We start from the raw sequence: 23,220 nt of genomic DNA, 5'->3' as shown, positions 1-23,220 counted from the left end.
TCCTGTTGATGTGGTTTGAACACTGGTTCAACTGCATAGGAAAAGCAAGGCAAGTGAGGGTAAGCAAGTTTAGGATTGGCTAGTTTGAGTAATTTCAGTGGGCTCTGGAGCATGGGGGCTGGCTCTAGTTGTCTGGTACCTGGCCCTGGGAAGATTAGGGCAGGGGATAGTGGCTCTGAGTGCGACAGCCCAATAGAGGAGGTGGTGGGGTGTGGGCTCTAGATTGGTTGGTTTGCATTTGAAAGGTATGCACCCCTTGAGCTCTTTGCTATCTCTGGGAATTAGCTAACCCTGGGAGGATCAGTCCCTGCAATTCAGTGAGGTCCCAAGATGTCACAGCATCAGAAAATATAGGAAAAAAAAAAAAAAAAAGACCAACTAATACAGCTGGGATGGCTGGGGCTGGGGCCCCTCTCCACAGGGCCGCTTATCCTCTTGGAGGCTAATCTGGGCTCCTTCGCATAGTGGCTGGAGACTTCCCTGCAGTGAGAGAGGACAAGCCCCCATGGGCAAGCACTTTTCCAACCTTCGCTTGTGTCTTGTTTGCTGTTGTCTCACTGTGGCAAGCAGGTCATATGGCCAAGCCCAGTGTCAGTGTTGTGGGGAGCCTGCCTCGGGGGTGGACACCAGAAGGCAGGAGTCACACCTGGGCGCCATTGCCACAGCAATCTGCCCACAGCCTGCCCCAGCTAGCCCTTCTATCGGAGAGTAGTTCTAATGGTAAGACTAAGCCAAAGCTTGCCTTCTGCCACATTCTACCTGTTGATCCCCAATCTCCCTCCAGTCTTGTCCACATGACAAGACTTTGGCAACCATGTCTGGCTTGGAATCCTCTAAGTGGACAGACTGCTGAGCATTCCACCTCCCCTCATGCTGCTTCTTTGTACCCAAATGCAAAGGGGACATAGGGCGTCAGCTCTTGAGGTTAGAGACCCATTCGGCCAACAGGTTGTACCTACTCTGTGCCAGGATCTAGCCTAGATGCTGGGGATCTAGCGGGAAACAAAACAGACCAAAAGGCAATCCCTGCCTGCTGGGAGCCTACATTCTCTTTTTTTTTTTTTTTTTGAGATGGAGTTTCGCTCTTGTTGCCCAGGCTGGAGTGCAATGGCGCAATCTCGGCTCACGGCAACCTCTGCCTCCCAGGTTCAAGCGATTCTTCTGCCTCATCCTCCCGAGCAGCTGGGATTACAGGCATCCACCATCATGCCCGGCTAATTTTTTGTATTTTTAGTAGATACGGGGTTTCACCATGTTGGCCATGCTGGTTCCGAACTCCTGACCTCAGGTGATCCACCTGCCTCGGCCTCCCAAATTGCTGGGATTACAGGAGTGAGCCACTGCGCCTGGCAGAGCCTACACTCTTATTGGGGTAGATATTAATTAATAAACAAATGTACAAGTAAAATATACGAAAATGAAGAAGAGTGGATGGGGTGAGGAAAAGGAAAACAATGACTATGATTTTTTTTTTTTTTTTGAGATGGAGTCTCCCTGTGTCACCCAGGCTGGAGTGCAGTGGCAAGATCTTGGCTCCCTATAACCTCTGCCTCCCAGATTCAAGTGATTCTCCTGCCTCAGCCTCTCAAGTAGCTGGGATTACAGGTATGCGCCACCACTCTTGGCTAATTTTTGTATTTTTAATAGAGACAAGGTTTTGCCATTTGGCCAGGCTGGTCTCAAACTCCTGACCTCAGGTCATCCACCCACCTTGCCTTCCCAAAGTGCTGGGATTACATTTGTGAGCCACCGTGCCCAGCCACAATGACCATGATTTAAAGAGCTCTTCATCTCAGAGAAGGAGCAGGACAGGAGACTAATGGAGGGGGCTTCCAGCAGTGCTGGTGGGGAAGGTGGGCAGACCTGTGGGTGAGCCCTAGAGCCAGCTCTGTGTGTGTGTGTGCATATGTGTGTGTGTGTGTGTGTGTGTGTGTACAGTCAACCCAGGCTGTAAGCTGCTCAACTTTAGGACACTTCCCAGCACTTTGGGAGGGTGAAATGGGAGGATCACTTAAGGCCAGGGGTTTAAGACCAGCCTGGGCAACATAGCAAGACCCCACCTCTAAAAAAAAAAAAACTTAGCCAGGCATGGTGGCATGTTCCTGTAGTTCCATCCATTCAGGAGTCTGAGGTGGGAGGATCACTTGAGCCCAGGAGTTTGAGGCTGCAGTGAGCTATGATGGCACCACTGCACTCCAGTCTGGGCGACAGTGAGACTCCATCGCTAAACCAAAAAAAAAAGCACAATAAGAACAAATAAAAAACAACATTAGGACAGTGACATGACCTGCAAGTGCATTTCCTAATGGATGTCCCTCTGGGGGAAGAGGTGGGGATGGGTGGGCAAGCAGAAGACGGCTGGAAATCTCTGTGTGTATGTGTTTGGGACACAGATGGGGCAAGTAAAGAAATATCCATCAATCTCTGTCTTTGTATTTCTACATGTATACCTATGTCACCTGGGCATTGCAAGTCAGGTTCTAATCCTCAGATGCGAGTTGTTTGGGGGCAGGTCTTGTGAGGCTTCTAAGCCTCAGTTCCATCATCCATTTAAATTGACATGCTCCCCTGAGGCTGGGCAGGACCCTCAATTGTTCCATCCTGAAGTATGGAGGGGGTTCCTAGACTGTTTCCATGAGCCCCAGATCATTGCTGGGCTGTGCAGACCGGCTCCAGATTTTGGGTCAGAGGCAAAGTCCAAGCCCATGAGAGGAAGGGAGCCCCCACTTCTGTGATTGTTTCGGGCCTGCGTTGGGGAGGCTCTGCTCCATATGGCTGGCACAGCGCCTACGGCTCTCCCTCAGAGAAATGCACACATTTTCTACACAGAAAGCGTGAAGCTGTGACGGTTGGCGTTTCCTCAGAAATTAAGGCATGAAAAGGGTGGGGCAGGGGTGCTTTTCTGAGGTGTGACTGGGGACATTTGCCCCAGATGGAACACCAACCTTCTGCAGGGAGGGTCTGTCTGTGTCTGGAAGCCTCTGGCGCTGGAGGGCCCAGTTTAGGCTGGCTGAAGGGAAACCCCAGAGGGAAGGCTGGCAGGCCTCTGAACAGGCCCCTTGGTGGTTCCTTCTGCACTCTCGGAATCTCCTGGACTCAGGAGGATTCTGTCTGGGGTGGGTGGGGTAGGATGTGAGTAGTGATCTGCCCCTGGCCCTGGAAGGGCTCTAAGTAAGCAAGGGAAGAGCTGGGATGAGCTGGCCACAGGCTGCTGCTGGATCAAGGTTGTGAAGGGAGAAATAGGAGCCTCGTTTCTGAGGCTTACAATGTACAATTTAGGGGTCATGTAGCTCCTGGGTAAATTACAATTTAGGGGTCATGCATAATTACAATTTAGGGGTCATGCAGCTCCTGGCTCCAAGAGTCTGAACCTCCCCAAATTTCTCCTGGGGGTAACAGCACTGTTGTAAAATCTAAGATCAGTGCTTGAGATATTGTGCAGAGCCTACACTCCATAGATAGATAAGCTGACCCCACCCAGACCAGTAATCTGGCCCAACCAGTTCTGCCATCGCACCCAGGAACAGAAGACATTAAGAAAAACTAACTTGACCGGGGTGATTCTATCTCCAACCTGACCAATCAGCACTCCCCACTTCCAAAGCCCTTACCCGCAAAATTATCATTAAAACCCCCTGGTCCGGGGAGACTGATTAGAATAACAGTAAAACTAGCCTGCTCTGCATGAATTACTCTTTATTGGAATTCCCCTGTCTTGATAAATCGGTTCTGTCTAGGCAGCAGGCAAGGTGAACCCATTGCACGGTTACGAATGGTCTAAAGGCTTCTCTCTCTACACAGTATTATTTAATATGGAGGGACAGCTCCACAGCAGGAATACCACGATGCCCCCTTGGGTGGGGGGAGTTGGCTTCTGTGAGACACGTGAGGCCCAGCAGGACTGGGGCAGAGCTTGAGGCCCTGATGTCTGCTGCTTTGGCTTTTTCCTGTGAGCTTCAGGACTTGCCTCTCCCTGCCCCTTGCAGCTGGTTCTTACCATTCCTTCCTTGTTTGATTTGCTAAATCCCTGTCTTAGTTCACTGTTTCACACTCGCACTGACAGTCTGCCGTCCCCCCAAGGCCCCGGGACATCTGCCAGGCAGTGAAATCAAATGTGCACTTTAAATACAGCTCAGCTCCACGTCACATTCTCCTTTTCCCTCTTCTCTCCCCACCTCCCCTCCTTTCTTCCCAGGAATGCAACATTGCCCAGGCAGGGGACGGGCCAGGATGAACTGGACATTTCCAAAAAGTATTTCTTCTGGAAATTTCACCCAAAAGGAAAGGGTCTGGTATAATGGACTCCCATGTATCTGTCACTTAGCTTTAGCAATTCTCAACATTTTGCTGATCTTGTTGATATATATATAGATATAGATATAGTTATATATATAGTTTATATAATATTTATAAAAAATTATAAGATATATTAAATTGTTTTGCTGAAGTTTTTTAAGGTTAATCCCAGACATTGTGCTATTTCACCCTAAACTTCTGTTTGCATCTATCACGAATGCATAAGGAAGCACTGAAGAATAACTACCCCACCATGCCATCATTATACCTAGTAAAATTAACTAGAATTTCTTATCAGCATCTGAAATGAAATTGGGACACATGTTCTCAGGACCTTCTGAAGTTGTGTCACTGGCAAAAAAGTTTAAAAAAAAGAAAGAAAGAAAACAGCCCACATTTAAATTTTCTTCATTATCTCAAAGTTACCTTTTATACAGTTGATTTGGACCTCTATTTGAACTCAGAATGGTTTGTTGAACAAATTAAGATTAAGCGGAATACTAATAAGGAGTCTAACCTTTTATAGGTATGTTTTAAGCTTTTTGAAGAATTTGCTTACATGTTAAATAATGGGCTTGTTATCCAAGAATCTCAAGAATCTCAATTTTTTTTTTTTTTTTTGAGATAGAGTCTCACTTGTCACCCAGGCTGGAGTGCAGTGGCGTGATCTCGGTTCACTGCCACCTCTGCCTCCCAAGTTCAAGCAATTCTCCTGCCTCAGCCTCCCAAGTAGCTGGGATTACAGGCACGTGCCACCATGCCTGGCTACTTTATATGTTTTCAGTAGAGATGGGATTTTGCTATGCTGGCCAGGCTTGTCTCGAACCCTTGGCCTCAAGTGATCCGCCCGCCTTGACCTCCCAAAGTGCTGGATTATAAGCATGAGCCATTGTGCCCGGCCCAAGAATCTCAATTCTTCTGGCCACCAAATCAGAATGGAGGGGTGCATTGTGCCAAATTAGTTGCATCATAAGGTGATGCTGAACTCTTTATTTCTTCTCTCTTCATTCCCCTCATCCCTCTTTCCCTGTGGATCCTGTCCTTCTTCCATCCCAGTGGATGTCCTTGCTCTGTCCCGTGTTAAGGGGCCTCTCCGAAGTGGATCCCTTCGTCCCGAGGACCCCTCTCTTTGTCCTCATTCCTTGGGATGGCATAGAGGCCTCTCTCTGGGTCTTGGTGTGTGCTTCCTGCGCCTCCCTGCAACCTGTTTCCCAGTCCTCTCAGCGTCCAAACCCAGCTCTGTTTTCTTTACAGGGTAATCCTTTTGCCTGAATAACTGGCGGCTGGCTGTGGCCAAGCCTGGGGCGGAGCTGACCCCAGTGATGGATGGGGGCCAGCCAGGCCTTGCCCTGTCACACACAAACAGCTCTCCCAAAGCCCCTCCAAGAACGGCGACAGGAAACAGAGAGCAGGGGGCAAAGTTATTTTATTTAGATATTTTTAAAAACAAACTTTTTTTTTTTTTTTTTTTTTTTTTTTTTTTTTTTTTTTTTTTAGACGGAATCTCGCTCTGTCACCAGGCTGGAGTGCAGTGGTGCGATCTCGGGTCACTGTAATCTCTGCCTCCCGGGTTTAAGTGATTCTCCTGTCTCAGCTTCCCGAGTGGCTGGGACTACAGGCGCCCGCCACCACGCTCAGCTAATTTTTGTATTTTTAGTAGAGACGGGGTTTCACCATGTCGGCCAGGATGCTCGCCATCTAGTGACCTTGTGATCCCCCTACCTTGGCCTCCCAAAGTGCTGGGATTACAGGCGTGAGCCACTGCGCCCGGCCAAACTTTTTCTTTTTTAAGTTACAAAAACAGACAACCATTTATACTTAGGAAGTTTCACACTCTGGGAATTAGCCATTGTGCCAGGTTTTGTGAGCAAAAGGCTTAAGACACCTCCGCCTGATTAGGTGGTTGTGATGATCTGGGCCACGTTTTCCAGAGCAGCTCTCACCCTGGCCACAGCACCAGCCTCTTCTCTAGAACTTGCTACTTTTAACTCCTTTAATATCAAACTTCTTTACCCTTCAAGGTCCCTTCAACATGGCCCTTTCCCTCCCGTCTCTTCTTTCTCTTCCTCTCGCTGTAACTCACTGCTCACACCTTCACCTCTGCATCTCCACACACCAAACCTGCCAACAAAACAGCCTTCTCTCTGCAGGCAATTCGCATCCCTCACCTCCTTCAAACTCTACCTCGAAACTCCTCTTTTCCAGAAAGCACTCGGTCTCCCTGGTTCCAGTCCCTCATTACCTGGCTCACGTAATGCTCTGGGGATCAGAGGACCTGGGCTAAAGTCCTGGTCCTGCCATCTGTTGGCTGTTATGGTCTTAGGTACTTTCTTATTTTTAAATTCTCAGTTATCTTGTTTCAAAGGGATGTGGCTATAATAGATGCTAAGATGTCCTGAAAAGTAAACATGTTACAAAGTGCAAGCAGGGTTCCATGTGGGCCCCCGGGCACGGCCCCCCTCAGCTCATACCATTTCCCACCTGCTGTCAACTGCACCATGCATTTGGCTGTTCAGCTGCTGTTGTAAATCCCCCACCTTGGCACATGGGTGAGTGCGGTTTGACCACTGGGAATGCAAGATCCCTGAGGGCAGGCCTCAATCTTAATGTTTATTGGGTGAGCTTCCCAGCCTATAGCACCAGTCAGGGCTGAGCATGAAGCAGGTGCCCAGTCTTAAAGTTAACTGCTTTGATTCAAGTTTCCTTGGACAGATCCACCACCCACTGTGTGATGGCAAAACCACAGCAGTAGGATGGCGGCAAACCCCAAACCTCCTCGCTCATCTTCCTGAATGTGACCCCCAGTGGGAAGGGCCATCCTGGTGGCCTGGCCTGGGGGGTCCTGGCACTCACCTAGCGGTGCTTGTCAGGTCTCAGGACCACCTGCTAAAGGAGTTTTCTTTACCACTGGAGTAAAACCCCCCACGATTTTTGGTAATTTTGGCCTTGCTTGGGTGAGCCAATCAGACAAGAACTACAATTTGGCATGCAAGCCCCAAATAGGAACACTGTCATGTAATAAACCCAGAATGGGATCAACCCTGGACCATTCAGAGGGTCACACCAAGGACCCCTGCTCTGAAGATCGCAGTCTCCAGTGTGGGACCGTCACTCCATGACAGGAAAGACCACTCCCTAGTGGTCGGAGAAAGCCAGAGCTTACCACTGCCCCAACAAATGGCTTTCAGCCCTTTGCATTTTATTCTGGATAGATCTGAAGCAAAGCATCAGCTTCTCCAGGCTCTTTGGGGTCAGCCAGGGCCAGAAACTTCTCTCCAGGGGTGCCTGGCCAGGCCTCACAACCCCCCTGAAAGAACTATTTTCATGAAAAACATCCTAAGCAATTGCAGAAGATGAGAAAATGATCTCACTCCTTCCAAAGAACCCACCACACAAATGTTATTCAGAAAACACAATCTAGATCCTTCTCCCTTCTGCCCAAACATTCCCCACCCCTGGGTGCAGACACCTACATATGACACTTGACAAAACAAATCTTTTTAAAATAACCTGGTCCTTGGAGATCCACTCAGGGCAATAACATTGCAAACACTGTGATTTAACATCAGTCACAGTAGAAATGAAACCAGTTACGAGAGAACTAACTGGAGAGCCACCTTTGCCAGCCCTTGTTCAGATGAACCCAACCCTTGAGTCACTCAGAATAGGTTCACCTCAGCCAGACCCATCTATGGGATTGGAAACTGCACTCCAGGGGGACCCCTGGCCCTGGCTGACCCCAAAGAACCTGGAGAAGCTGATGCTTTGCTTCAAATCCATCCAGAATAAAATACAGAATAAATAAACATGTGCTTCCAGCTTGTGTTGCTGGGAGTTCCTGCTGTGTGTGGATGTGATCTTCATGGAACTCCTTGGAATTCTCAGAGGGAACCTTGTTCTGGTCATCCAAAGGCTCTGCCCACCCCTCTGCCCTCTCTGAAATCACCCCTGGTCACACTGAAGCATTCAGTGAGGGGGAGATGGGCCAAGAGGGGACAAGACAACTCTTGTTGATGGCGGAAGACCTTGGTGGGAATCCCAGATGCAGCCCACTCTTTGCTGGGTGGACCCCCTTCCTGGTGAGAATAGGATCCTGTGTATATATCTTTGGTTTCAAGCAAAAGGAAGGTTAGGGTCTTATGCCTTTGGAAGGGTGGCTTAGAGGAGTTAGGGAAATTGACAGAGTCCTGGATAAGGGGTGTCCATGCAATGCTCTTCAATCCTGGAGATACCTGGAAGCCAGAGTTCCTTCCCTTAAAGTAGTCCTTGCAGGAAGAGTGACCTTCAAGGCCTCAGCACCCAGGGCTGAGGTCCAGCTGCCACAGCATGTCCTGCAGAGACCCCTGCAGCCTGCTCAGGGCCACCACCTCCATGGAGTAGCCTGAAGCTTCCAGGACACCCCCCAGGCTGGCCAAGGTCTCCATGCCACTGGCCCAGGGCAAGTGGCAGCTCTTAGAGAAGGCCAGCACGTGAAGAAGGTCCCGGAGGTTCTCCAGGTCATTGGATATTTGGATCACATTTCTGGAAGGCAGACTGGTGAGGATCTGTTGGTAGACTGCCAGTATCTGGTCCATCTTGGATAATGTCAGGACGGGGTGGAGCCCAGGAATGAAGTCCAAACCGGTGACCTTCTGTTTGGAGGAGACTGACTGCTATGCAGGAGGAAGAGGGAGAACAAGTGCTCAGCACATGGGAGGAATCGCTCTCAGAGCCCTCTGCCTTCCCTGTGGGCATGGAGGGTCATTCTCTGGGCTGCCTCCTTCCACCCTCCCTCACCACTTTGGCTCAGGCCCTTGTATCCTGCACCCAGGTGACTGCCAAGCCTCTAAGCTGGTCTCCGAGATTCCTGCTCTTCCCACACCATCCTTCCCTCCACTTTCAGACCAACTTTCCTAGGTCATTCCTTTCTTTCTCTCTTTTTTTTTTTTTTTTTTTTTTTGAGACGGAGTCTTGCTCTGTCGCCCAGGCTGGAGTGCAGTGGCACGATCTCGGCTCACTGCAAGCTCCGCCTCCTGGGTTTACACCATTCTCCTGCCTCAGCTTCCTGAGTAGCTGGAACTACAGGCGCCCGCCACCACACCTGGCTAATTTTTTGTTTTTTAGTAGAGACGGGGTTTCACCGTGTTAGCCAGGATGGGCTCGATCTCCTGACCTTGTGATCCACCCGCCTCGGTCTCCCAAAGTGCTGGGATTACAGGCTTGAGCCACCACACCCAGCCAATCATTCCTTTCTCTACATGGCCTTTGCTGAAGAACCAGCCATGGTTTCCTATGTTTTATTTAGTGGAGTCTGTTCCCTAGGCATCTGAGGTCCTCCATAAGCACCCCCACCCCCAGCCTTCCTTAGTCCCTTCTACCCCCAGCCGAGTCCTCCCTCCCAGTCAGCTTTTCCAGGCAGTCCCTCCTCCTTAGAGATCAAGGCCGTACCCTCAGTGAGGCCCCCCAACCCTGCTCCAGTGACTCCAGTTCCGGGAGGGCTCTCCCCATCCATCTGCCTACAGCACTGAGGCTGACACCTCCGTGGTTACCACCCGGGGCTCCTGTGATATCGTATATTGACACCACCTAAGGTGGGGCACTCGGGGTCTATCACATGCAGTCTTGCTGAGTGGCTAATATGCCCAGCTAATATTTTTTATTATTTTTAAAGGAGACAAGAGTTTTTTATCTATAAAATGCCCAAGACTCTATCTAGTTCTGAGCCATCTTTGCTTCTGGACACCTAACTTCTCCCTAACTGCCCAAGACCACCATGAAACACCCACAATGACCAGGAGATGTGGAAGTCTCCAGAGAGCTCCATGCAGGGGGTAACAAGGATTCACTTGCTTTAGCTAATTTAGGCCTCATAACAACCTCGTGAATAGTGTGATATCCCCATTATCCAGATGATGAAAGCAAGGCTTAAAGACATTAAGGAACTTGCTGAAGATCTCGCAGACATCGGAAGTGTGAAGATTCAAACTTAATCTTCCTAATTTCAAATACAGACCTCATCAGGAAAATGGCTGAAGGTCTAGGCCTGCTGGACCCCAGAGAAAAGACCAGGGTCGGCACTGACTGCTATTTGCAAATCAGTAGAGGGTTGAATGTGAAAAAGGGTAGACTTGCTCTTTTGGGTATCTTTGAGAGGCAGGGCCAGAGATCAGCTGGAACTACAAGAACCCTAATGACAAGCACATGTAGAGATGGGATAGAGGCCCTGAGGAGATGTTGCTGGGGTCTTGCACCTGCCAATGGGACACAAGGAACTTCATGGTTCCCTCTGGTCATAGGCACTAAGATTCAACGAAGTGAAGTCAGGGAGGAAGGTGAGTGCAGAAGGTGGGGACAGAGGGGACAGGAAGGAAAGAGACAGTGGCTGTGCCTCCATGTGGCTCAGCTAATCTCTGAGGCCTGGGTTTCCCCTTGGTAGGTTGAAAATAAGCACGTGAGGCCTCATGATATCAGAGAATCCCATGATTTTTTTCTTATTTTTAATTTTTTTTTTTTTAAAGTTAGAGAGAGAGGTCTTGCCATGTTGCCCAGGCTGGTCTTGAACTCCTGGCCTCAACTGATCCTCCTGCCTTGGCCTCCTAAAGCAATGGGCTTACAGATGTGACCCATCGTGCCTGATCAAATCCTATGACTTTTATTTATTTATTTATTTTGAGACGGGGTCTCACTCTGTCACCCAGGCTGGAGCACGGTGGCATGATCAGGGCCCACTGCAGCCTCAACCTCCCAGGCTCCGGTGATCCTTCCATATCAGCCTCCCCTAGTTGGGACTACAGGTACACACCACCATGCCCAGCTAACATTTTTTATTATTTTTGTAGAGATGGGGTCTCCCTATGCTGCCCAGGCTGGTCTCGAACTCTTGGGCTCCAGTGATCCTCCTGCTTTGGCCTCCCAAAGTGCTGGGATGACAGGTACAAACCACCACACCCAGCCCAAATCCTATGATTTTTAAATGGAAACATGTAGCAAAATCAAATGTTCTTGGAGTGGTTTAGATTAGAACCACCCACCCTTGGAATCCCAGCAGGCAGAGGGGCCAAAAGAAACAACCAGAAAGAGTGGAGCCCTGTGCTTTCAAATCCTTCTCAGCTTCCAGTAGGTGCCTGGCATTCAGGAGGCATTCAATAAATGTTTCTTGGACTATCTGGGTCCAGTCCCACTAGGAGCCAGTGCTGGGCTGGCTGCAGTTCTGCTTCGTCCCCACATACTCTCCTTACCATGTGTGAAATGTCATTGATCCTGGTGACAATTGTCTTGATGAGGGTTTTGGTGTCATCTTGGACTTTTTGGATGGGCACAGCTTGGACGTAGAAAAGATAGGGCCAAAGCCACAATAATCCACACAGCGTTCCCCAATGCATTTTCCTTCCCAGGATGTGCTTCTTGGGCCTGAAAACAGAAGGAACCACACATTGCAAGGAGCGGGTATCTCAGAATACACCCATCTGCCACATTACCAACCACATTACCGGATGGGGATGAAAATCAGCTTTGCTTTCTGCCCTGGCTACCATCCCCTCAAAGTCAAAGACAATTCATGATCTACATATGTATTAATGAAATGCATCCCCTTAGGAAGAGGATTATTGTCTGGTCAATAAAACCACCATGAGGTATCCTGTAGACCACAGGGCTGTGAGGCCAGGGTGTGATCAAATGGACATGGTAGGGATGATTCTAGACTTCATTGCGTGCTCAAGGGAAAAATAACGGACTTTCAAGGTCTGGTTTGAACCCAGTCATTTACTCACTGCGTAATTTTAAGCATGTCACATAACCACAAAATACTCCACCTTCATCCCTGTAATAGATCTATCTCTAGGCTTTTATGAGGATCAAATTATCTAATGCATGTGAAAGGGCTTAAAGGTGTTGTGAAATGTGCTCTATCATTACCCTATCATTAGCGATTATGCTACTCACCTGTCCTCTGCATTTCTCCCTCACACCCGCCTGCTGATACTCTGTGAGGGCCTTTACCACTTGCTTCCTTACTTCCTTTCTCTCCCACCCACTGGGAGCCTGAATCCCACTAGCACTTACTGACCTTCTAAATAATATGTCAGACGCAGTGCTCAGCACCGAGGATGCAATGGTGAACAACAGATGCTCTCTTCCCTCGAGTGCCTTACAGTTTAATAGGAGAAACAAACAGGTCAATGGGCCACTCTAAGCCAGGAGGAAAGAGCTTTGCAAAAAGGGCAGGTACAAGATACCACCAGAGCGCATAGGGGGCTCCCCGGAAGAAGTGTCTCCTGAGCTGGGGATTGGACTGAATATGGGCTACTAAGACTAGAAAGTGGTTGCCACAGTGGCTGAGAAATCAGGGGGTATAAAGACATGGCGGCAGGAGAGAGCATAACACATTCACCCAGAACGCTTGAAACTTTCAAAGTTTTGGAACTGTGAATTCTAAAATTAAAATAATATGCAGATCCTTGATTAAGCAGCAAAGTTTTAATGAGATACATGAGGCAAAAGGTAATAAAGTTAAATGTATGCGAGTCTGTGGCCAATGATCCATGCTAAGTGTATGTGCATGAGCCTGAAATAATAATAAAATGTAAGTAAATATTAGGATGAAGGTTCTGGAGATGGCAGTAAAATTAATCTCCGCTTTTCGTGTTCTTCCTCGTCTGGGTCTTGATGAAAAACAGGTAATATATTTTCTGTCCATAGATGGCAATATTAGTAGGATTCATTTCTGGCAATACAATAAAAACAAGCAGTCTGTCTATATATTATTTATAATGTTTGATCAAAGCCATGTTTTTTTAATCTGAATTTTACAGAAGAGAAAAATATGGGGCTCAGGAAGAGGAGTCAACTTGCCCAAAGTCAAACAGGTCCCTGACAGAGTCAGGATTTAGATCCAGGAAGCAGGAGTGCGAGCCACCCACCCCTCCAGCCCCTCAAGGATTTAAGGAAAAGCCCAAATCACACCCCAATTCCCAGTCAAGGGCAGCTGCTAGGAACATGGCATTTGGAAACAAATACCCTGCTCTGGAATGAAGCTATGGTATTGTACCCACATCTCAACTTCAAACATGGAAAGTACTATGTACCAAGTAATTTGGGAAAAGGCAAATTTATGTCTTAAAAAAGTAAAACCTCCTCTATTAGCTACTTGTTACCTGAGTAATACACCAAATGTTCGTGCAACAGAGTTAAATAGTGCTAATCCCCGATACGATGTCATGAAACCCTAGCACAGATGGGCGGGTGTAGTGATTAGGCTCTGCGGCTCCAGCTGCAGGCTCCACTCTTGTTAGCTTTGTGTCTCCAGGCAAGATGCTTCCTTAAAGCATCCTTTCCTTTCAGTAAAATGGAGCTAACACCACCACCTGGCTCAAAAGGGTAAATGAGATGAACCTGTGAAGCCCCTGCCCATGGTGTGCGTGTCCAGAGCAGGCTGAGGGGAGTAAATTATTACAATTACCAGGCAGGGCTTGAAACGCTGGGCAACACTACCTGTAGCCAATTGTGAATCAAGCATTTGGCCCACTGCCTCCCACGAGCTATCTCAACAGGGCGCCTGGTGTCTCTGGGTCTTCCCCATGTGGCACAAGATCAGCTTGCCTCCTTTTCTAAGATTCATGTGTTGATGACACCCTCCTATCCATGAGAATTTATTACCAGATTAACTGTGGTCATAGTCACTCTCAAATAATGGCCACCCTCTAATACCTAAGTGGAAAAACAATTTTACAAGGCCCCATCTATCACCACTGATAATATGCTTCAGTGGATGCTGGAAATAAATTGTGGTTCCTTGAAAACATGGAGCTAAGAAGCTGCCGCTGAGTACGGCTGCCTAATAGGAGAGGCCAGGTTTAGGGGAAACCTATGGGGGTCTGCAGAGAGAACTGGTAGCAGGTCCATCTGAGAGCAAAGTGCTCGCAAGAATCTGCCCCACCAACACACAACACATAACACACATGCTCATACACACATCTCACACACACACACACACCAACACAGATCACTCTTTTAGTAGAGGCTGCTAGTCTTTCCCAATATCTTGTCTTCCATTCTTCCCCAGTCATAGAAAACCCAAGTCTTAGGTAGGGATATGGCCATCTAGAATAAATACTTTACTTCTCAGAGTCTCCCAACTAGGTGTGACCATGTGACTAAATTCTGGCCAGTGAAATATAAGCAGAAGTGTCCTGTGCCAGCTCTCAGGAACCTGTCATGTGCCTTCATCTCTTCCTTTTTCATCCCTTGCTCCATTCTGATGCCTGGACTGTAAATATGGTAGCCAACATTCTACCACCATCTTGAACCAGGAGGATGAAGACCTCACCTTATCACCTGCAGGGCAGGGAGCTGCAGGAGCTCGGTTCCTGAGGTTGATGGATCTGAGATGCCATGCTGGTCTTGGACTTGTGCTGGGTGTGTGTGAGAGACATGTCCTCTGCCTTTTAAAAGCCACTGTTCTTTTGGGTCTCTGCTAAATGCAGCCAAACTTAATGCTAACCGACTTAACACATGCCAACATGGGCATCAGAAAAGAGTGGGCATTAAGTCTTCCTTGGTTCACCTGAGTCTTAGTACCTGGGTGGGGCAGGGGTCCCAGAGTGCAGGAGCAGGAGCTAGGCTCATGAAAGGGGCCATGGGAGGGATCTTGGTTCTCCAAGTTGCTCAGAATCTAGTGGAACAGATAGAAGTTTGAACAACTCATTTTAACACAACCTGGTGGAGGTTATGAGGGAAGAAGCATAGAACCCAAAGAACAAAGGGGAAGAGGGACTCTGGGGATGGGAGGAGAGCTTTGCAAGGGAGGCAGTATGTGAACTGAGGCCTGAAGGACAGGTATTCCCCAGGGGAAAGAGGGGAAGCAGGGCATTCCAGGCCAAGCTCTGGAGTTAAGGAAAGCCATGGTTGGTTTGGGAAAATTCAATGTGGTAGAGGGGTGGAGTGTATGAGGCTGGAGAGCTAAAATTTGGGGGGCTTAAGTCTGTTTAGTAGGACCTCCTGGGAGATCTAACCTACCCAAGAGACACACATACGCACACACACACACACACACTCACACAGAGAAACACACACACACACATACACAACCCTTGGTGGCTATGTTTGCATTTACGCTCCAGCCCCCTTGGCTACAACTACCTGGCCAGTGGTAGGCGAGAGACCAAGAGGCTCTTCTCTCCTCCCTTTCCTCCTCCCTTCCTTCTCCTGACCCTGATTGGGTCAATCAACTTCTTTCTTAGGAATTTAGAGTGGGGCTGCAGAGTCCAGTTCATCTCTGTTGAGGGCTCAGAAGCTCTAGGGTAGCCACATTTGGCCTCATGTGCATGGAACAGCTGAGAGAGACCAGAGCCCACATAACCACTGAGCCAGCGTATGGTCACTGCCTGTGCTCCTTCTTAGCCTTCTTTGTGGTTCCTGGGTCCTCATGAGGACTGGTGGCCCTCCCTGTCCTTAGCCTTCAGGGTGAGATACTCTTTTCTTATACTCACTTGGATAGCTTTCAACTTTCTAAATATATTTTTCATTTGAGACATAGATAGATACATGTAAGAGAAATAAGTGTCAAGAAGTAAAATTCACCCTTACCATGGGTAATGCACTCTTGAGAGTCTCGGCTCTTTTTTCAAATGTTGATCACAATATACAATTTGAAAAACACAGGGCCAGCATGAGCGATTTTCTCTTATTTGCAACCAAAAGCCTCATCTGAGAAATCGTGTTAACATATGTAACCAGCAGACAGGGTGTGAGTACAGGGGTTACATTCTTTATGTTCATCAGAAAGATCTGATCTCATCAGAGATACAGATAGGTTTCTACTCCTGTGTCAGCTCTAATCTTGTGTGTGTGTGTGTGTGTGTGTGTGTGTCAGGGTCTCGCTCTGTCACTCAGGCTGGAGTGCAGTGGTGTGATCAAGGCTCACCGGACCCCCAACTTCCCAGGCTCAAGCAATTCTCCCACCTCTCAGCCTCCCGAGTAGCTGGGACTACAGGTGTGCACTATCACATCCAGTTAATTTTTGTTTTTTGTTTTTTTTATAGAGATGGGGTTTTGCCATGTTGCCCCGGCTGATATGGAACTCCTGGGCTCCAGTGATCCACCTGCCTTGGCCTCCCAAAGTGCTGAGATTACATGCGTGAGCCATGGTGCCTGGCCTCTGATCAATTTTTGAGGCTCCCTCGAGCTCTGTGTGAGGGGCATCTGAAGCTCCAGCAAGACTCAGAAGGAGAGGTTGCCCTGATCAATTAATGACACCTGTACCTGTTCCAGCATCTATCACAGGCCTGGAACACGGCAGGGCTTCGTTAAATATTTGTTGCATGAATAAATGAAAGATTTCCCATTCTTGATCTGCATTGGCTAACTAGGGTAACCTACCTCCTCAGTGGTTCACTTGCTTCCATCTTAAAGTCATATCCTAGAATTCACTTTGGCCCAGCAGGAATTCTTATGGAGTTGTCTTAATAAAGACAGAAAATGCTTCAGTGTCCAGGTCTCCCTTTCTTGGGGACCTTGGTCTGCTTCCTGCTTTTCCTATGTGCCCTCTAGCACCCGGGTGGGCCAGGATTCCCTTCAGCTTCCTAAGCTCTGCTCCATCTTGACTGCTGTCCCTGGGTACTCTCTCCCATGGCCCCTTTCATGAGCCTGGCTCCTGCTCCGGCACTCTGGGACCCCTGCCCTTCTCAGGGACCCCTGCTCTGCCCTCCCATCTTCTCTGCGGTTTCTCTTCTCTTCCTTGGCAACCCCCCAGCCTGGAGCACCCCAGAGCAAATGTAATGTACACCCAGATGGAGACTAAATCTCCTATGATATCAGTGAAATGTTGGTATGGGCACTGATTATAGATTCCATTCCAGAGAGCTAACAAACTGAGCAGGAAAGACGGTAACATGCTGTGTGCTAAGCAACGAGGCACATCGGCTGTCACACGTGGAATAAGTGCAAAGGAGTCTGTGGGCCCAGACACCAAGTGTGTTGTTTTTAAGCAGAAACAACCTCTCTGTTTCTCTGAGACAAGTGTGTGGACAAAGAAGAATTTCAAGGCTCTCTGCCGACTGGCCAGAATGGAGCTGCGGCTGCCAGACTCCTACCCCGGTGGGGATGGGGTAACTGACTGCCGGAGAATTTGGCTCAATTTTCCTTTAAATCATACCAGTGCTGTTCACAGATGCACAAGACACAAGGACTCTACCTTCCTGGAGCCCCTCTTCTCTCCTTGGCTCCCACGCCCCTGGTGACATCTAAGCGGGGGTGGGACATTGACCCAGGTTCCATGGCGGCCACCTCCATGCTCTGCATGGGCCACTCAGATTCGCAAGGCATCTGCCTGGGGCTGACGGGCAGGAATTCATTGCAACTTCCCTGGCTCTGTCCTTGGCACTTGGAGCCATTTCCTGGAATGGAGGGGGAGGAAAATATTTCCCCAAATACCAAGAAGAGTTATTTTGGGTATAAAATGTACAAAATATGAGGAGGACACTCCTTTAGCCAACGTGGAAATGTTCCCTTCAGCCCAATGTCCACAACTGCTTGGGAAGGAAAGAACCTAAAAGCATCCACTGTTTCTCTCTTGCCTTGTCTCCCTGCCTAAGTGATAGAAATGATCAGTGTGGCCTTCTTGTTTCTCAGGGCATTAGAACAGGAGCACCCACGTCGCTAGAAGCCTCCATATTTGGTTCTGCAGACAATCCTAATAGGAAAGAGATTGGGAACACCTCCCAGTTCCAGCTGCCCGTGGCCCACCTCAGAATCCAACAGAACAAACACAACTCCGGCTGCCAGAGGTCATTCTGCACTGCGAAGGAAGAGAGCTTGTGCTCCTGGAACGGTACCACCAAGTCTCTGCTCTTCACCCACCTCCCCAAAGATCACCCTTCCAACAGAAATTAATCACCTCTTCGAAGCTGCTATTCTGAAATGACAGCCAGGCCACTTGTCTCACTTGGACCTAACTGTATTTAAGGAGTCACTTTCCCAAAGCACCACTATCTTTAAACTATAGAAACAGGAGTGTAAAGGCGACAGCACCCACAGTGAAATCCAAGCCAAGCCCAGACTGAAGGAAGGCTATGGGTGAGCCTGCTGGGCCAACAGCGCGTATTTAGCAGTCCTGGCTAGAAGTTCCCTAATAACCAGTTCTGACCCCCAGAGACAGCTCATTGTGTGCATTGCAAAGAGGGCAATTTGCATGGCTATGAGGACAGATCTGGTAAGACCCTGCACGATTTCTCTGGAAGATTTTGAGTCTTCCTGACACGTGTTTCCCCCCACCTCTACTCATCGTTGCCTTCCTCCTAGACATTGGCCTTACACAGCCTCTCCCATTCAGAGGTCAGGAACTTCCCTGGAAAATGAAGCCTGAATTCCTACCCGCAGAGCAAGGCAATGTCTAGGACTGAGACTGATCACTTGCATCTGCGTCCCTCCTACCCCCAACTTTATCTCCTTCAGACTGGGGTGGGACACCCTGATCTTTGGGGATGTGCCCAAGGCAATTTCCAATGCATCTCAGCTCTGCGAATGCCACAAGGTTGGTGGGTCTGACAGTCTCCCAGGGACCTGGCTGGTTCTGCAAGGTCCTGCCTTCTGGGCACCGGCACAGCCCAGCAGCAAATCCAATGCTCCCCAGTTCCCGGTAGCCTTCTCTCTGGCTAGAACTCGGTACAAAGCTATCATAGTCCAGAACTAAGCCATCTGCCCTGCCTCCCTCCTGACTCAGTTTCCCCAGGATCCAGGGTCGGGTGGGGCCCTGTGGCCTGCCAAGAAAGACCAGCAGGGAAGGAGGAAGGAGCGCGCCGGGGCCTTACCTTGCAACCGCTGGAGCTGCGATTCCTACGGGGCTCCATGCCTGCCCGCCCCTCTTATAGCGGCCCGATCACAACTTGCGCAACTGCCCCGCAGGCCCCGGCGCATTCCTAGCGCCAGCTCCCGCCCCGCCCCTCAGGGTAGCGACGTGCCGGGCGGCTGCTAGCCCCGGGCCCGCAGTGTGCGCCTCGCGGGGCCTCGAGGGAAGGCCTCGGCGCGCCAGGAGCCACGCGCGCACCCTCGGGTACCTCCAAAAAATTTGGGGGTGGCTGGCAGGAGCCAGAAATCCTCGGTGTCCCGCCAGAGGCTCCGGCGCGACTATGGCGCAAGGACCGGCCCCTCCGGAAGGTGCTTCGAGCCGCGCGGGGCGCGGCCGGGGCCGCGGTGGCTGTGAGGGGCTCCGCGGGGCGGGCTGGGGCATCCGGCAGCGCCCTCGTTGGCCCTGGCGCGGCTTCGGGGTGGGAGCGAATCGGGACTCGGCCCCGACGGCCCTGGACGCCCGGGAAGCCCAGGGTTAGAGGGAGCGGCCCGCAGTGCGCCAGGCTCCCCGACCCAGACTGCGGGGTTGGGGGTTCTGCAGTCCCACCCCTTCTCTGGCACGAGAATCGAGTTCCAAGCCTCAGGGCGAGTTGTCTCTGGCTGGCGCCCCAGGGAGTGTGTGCTCTCTGGAGGGCTCCAGGCGGGCACTGTGGCCTTTGGGGACGCTCTGGACACACTGTGGGTCTCCATCCTCAACTCCGTATTTCCTATGTACAAAGTGGGGGTTGGGAGGTGGTCCCAGATGTAGCCACGTTTTCCTCATCATAGCCTGTGAGTGGGGTGGCAGGCATGGTTCACCTGTATCGTTTGCAGTTCCCTGCTTTACATGATGGGTTGGTTTGTTTTGTTTTGTTTTATCCTTGGGCTTAAGGGATGAGGAATCTAAGGTCCAGGGAGGTTAAATGACTTTCCTTAGAATCCACAACTGGTAAGGAATAGCGATGGGCTAGGAACCCAGGCCTATTCTGGTCCCCACTGTGCAGAGCAGCTCCAAAAACAAACCACTCCATTAAGAGCCAACCCAGCCAGGCGTGGTAGCTCACGCCTGTAATCCCAGCACTTTGGGAGGCCAAGGTGGGTGGATCACCTGAGGTCAGGAGTTCAAGACCAGCCTGGCCAACATGGTGAAACCTCATCTCTACTAAAAATATAAAATTAGCCAGGTGTGGTGGTGAGTGTCTGTAATCCCAGCTACTTGAGAGGCTGAAGCAGGAGAATGGCTTGAACCTGGGAGGTGGAGGTTGCAGTGAGCCAAGATCAGACCATTGCACTACAGCCTGGGCAACAAGAGTGAAACTCTGTCTCAAAAAGAAAAAAAAAAAAAAAAAAAAGCCCATCACGTAAAGCGGGGAACTGCAAACGATGTTGGTGAACCAAACCTGCCACTGCTGGGTTTGGTACTGCCCAAAAGCTAAGAGTGGTTTCTACATTTGTAAAAGTTTGAAAAAAAAATCAAAAGAAGAGGCCAGATGCAGTTGCTCATGCTTGTAATCTCAGTATCCCACATTGGGCACCAGATATTGGGGGAACCTGCCCCCAGTATTTCAATGTAGGTTCTTTCTATCTTCCATAAGTGTCAGCTGGCTGAGAAATAAAGAGAAAGAGTACAAAGAGAGGAATTTTACAGCTGGGCCGCCGAGGGTGACATCACATATCGGTAGGACTGTGATGCCCACCTGAGCCTCAAACCAGCAAGTTTTTTATTAAGGGTTTCAAAAGGTGAGGGTGTGTAAGAACAGGGAGTAGATCACATGCTTCAAAGGGCAAAAAGGAGAACTACTGTTAAGGGTCTGTGTTCAGCGGTGCACGTATTGTCTTGATAAACATCTTAAACAACAGAAAACAGGGTTCGAGAGCAGAGAACTGGTCTGACCACAAATTTACCAGGGTGGAGTTTTTCACCACCCTAGTAAGCCTGAGGGTACTGCAGGAGACCAGGGCGTATCTCAGTCCTTATCTCCATCGCATAGGACAGACATTCCCAGAGTGGCCATTTATAGACCTCCCCCAAGGAATGCATTCCTTTCCCAGGGTATTAATATTAATATTCCTTGCTAGGAAAAGAATTTAGCAATATCTCTCCTACTTGCATGTCCATTTATAAGCTCTCTGCAAGAAGAAAAATATGGCTCTTTTTGTGCGACCCCTCAGGCAGTCAGACCTTACAGTTGTCTTCCCTTGTTCCCTAAAAATTGCTGTTATCCTGCTCTTTTTCAAGGTGTTGTGATTTCATATTGTTCAAACACACAGGTTTTGCAATCAATGTGTACAGTTAACACAATTATCACAGTGGTCCTGAGGTGATGTACATCCTCAGCTTATGAAGATAACAGGATTAAGGGATTAAAGCAAAGACAGGCATAAGAAATTATAAAAGTATTATTTGGGAACTGATAAGTGTCCATATTAAAATGAAATCTTCAAAATTTATGTTCCTCTGCCACGGCTCCAGCCGATCTCTCTGTTTGGGGTCCCTGACTTCCCGCAACATCTCAGCACTTAGGGAGACTGAGGCGGGAGGATCAGCGCAACCCTGTCTCAAAACAAAACAAAAGAAGAATAGTTCTCACGGGAAAATTACAGGAAATTTACATTTCTGTGTCTATAAAGTTTTGCATTCTGTCAACAAAAAATTGTGGAAATTGTTTATTCTTATTGTATAAGTACCCATGTAATATCCTCAATTTTGCCTCGACTTACAAAGCCTAAAATGTTTTCTATCTGGCCCTTTAGAGAAAGTTTGCCAGCCCTTGAACCAGGGAACAAACATACATTGCACATTGGTTCCTCCAGGCCTTTTTTCTTTCCAGTACCTCTGTGGGAATGCCCAACTGTGCATCCATCGCTTCTCCTGGAAAAATCTCCCCATTCCACTAGAGTCTCTCCATCATTAAAGAAGCTTGTCCTGGTTCCCCTTGCAGCTAATTCCTGTCTGTCAGTCTGGGTTGGGTGCCTCTTTCCATCTCCTCCCTTAGGTTTTAGGAGGACAGGGATTGGGCCATCTGCTTTAAGTCCTGGTACTTTTCCAGTGCCAAGAACACATGAGTGCCCAGGAAAAATTTGCTAAATTGAACTCCAGGAACAACACACACCACAGAGATGATTTTTGTTATGTGTTATATTCATGTACCACTATACAGGGATTCCTCTAGATGCAAGGCCACTGGGAGGGTAAATGTTTAAAACTTGGGAAAATACACCTGCAGTGATGATGTGGAGGGAACAGGAAAAGCCAGGATCACACAGGTCCTGGAGACCACAGTCACGTTGCATTTGAGACTTTCTAATGGAAACATGTTTCCCAGAGAACGTGCATTCTTTGAGTTGGTAGGGGTCTATTTGGTCATTGCTAGGCTCCTAGCTCATAGCCTGGTGTCTAGCTCAAAGTTTTTCATTTTTAAAACGTATTTTTAAATGAAAATTTTAAACATACAGAAAAGTGTGCAATAATATAATGAACTACAATATACCCATCACCTAGATTTAACAATTATTATTTTCCATATTTGCTTCATTAATTATTTTGGCAAAAATATTTTAAAGCATATTGCACACATCATGACATTTTATCCCTACTTTGGTGCTTCCCAAAAAATAAGGAAGAATTTCTGTGTAACTGCAAGACCATTATCACACAATAATAACTCCCTAACATCATGAAAGCTAGTCTATACCAAATTTCCCCAAATATCTCCCTCTTCCACTATAGACCTCCTTAAACAAAATAATGAAAAATGAATAAACCACAAATTTTAGTGGATGTTTTCATACCTCCATCAGGATATCAGTGGCAGTATTTGGGAAGTTTCAAAAGGTGGTCTTTATAGCATCTCTTCCTCCAGTCAACAAACACACAGTCTTCCATGTTTGTGAGATACATAACACACTATGCCTAAAACTTAGTGGCTTAACCCAAGACTATTTATTTAGTTCGTAATTCTGTGGGTCCAGCAATATGGCCTGACTCATGCCTATGGTGGCTGGCTGGCTATCAGCTAAGATGATGAGGGTAACTGGTCTAGCCTGGGCTCGTTTACATGGTGACAGCTGCTGGATTCCCAAGAGCAGCAAAGGATGGCAAACCCTAATGAGCAAGCACTT

General features: G+C 48.7%; 1 protein-coding gene across 2 annotated transcripts; it reads right to left on the bottom strand.

Moving 5' to 3' along the window:
• Positions 1–5,705: 5,705 nt before the first annotated feature.
• Positions 5,706–19,105, bottom strand: LEP (leptin). Of its 2 annotated transcripts, XM_003261290.3 has the most exons (3): positions 19,083–19,105; positions 11,514–11,685; positions 5,706–8,948 (listed from the first exon to the last, which is right to left on the bottom strand). In XM_003261290.3, the coding sequence occupies exons 2-3, from the start codon at positions 11,655–11,657 to the stop codon at positions 8,589–8,591; spliced, it is 504 nt and encodes a 167-aa protein (XP_003261338.1). In that variant the 5' UTR covers positions 11,658–11,685; positions 19,083–19,105; the 3' UTR covers positions 5,706–8,588. The 2 variants fall into 2 exon arrangements, with proteins under 2 accessions (XP_003261338.1, XP_012367606.1); XM_012512152.1 differs by lacking the exon at positions 19,083–19,105 and having other exon boundaries at positions 8,456–8,945; positions 11,514–11,665.
• Positions 19,106–23,220: the final 4,115 nt, after the last annotated feature.

Source organism: Nomascus leucogenys, chromosome 13, assembly GCF_006542625.1.
Source record: "Nomascus leucogenys isolate Asia chromosome 13, Asia_NLE_v1, whole genome shotgun sequence".
Classification (NCBI taxonomy): Eukaryota; Metazoa; Chordata; class Mammalia; order Primates; family Hylobatidae; genus Nomascus; species Nomascus leucogenys.
The sequence above is the reverse complement of the archived record's forward strand: the minus strand, read 5'-3'. Positions and strand labels throughout refer to the sequence as shown.

Coding starts and splice junctions, on each gene's coding strand:
- LEP (XM_003261290.3), bottom strand. CDS start 11,657: ATGCATTGGGGAACGCTGTGTGGATTATTGTGGCTTTGGCCCTATCTT. Junction 8,949..11,513: donor TCAATGACATTTCACACATG/GTAAGGAGAGTA, acceptor CCTCCTGCATAG/CAGTCAGTCTCCTCCAAACA.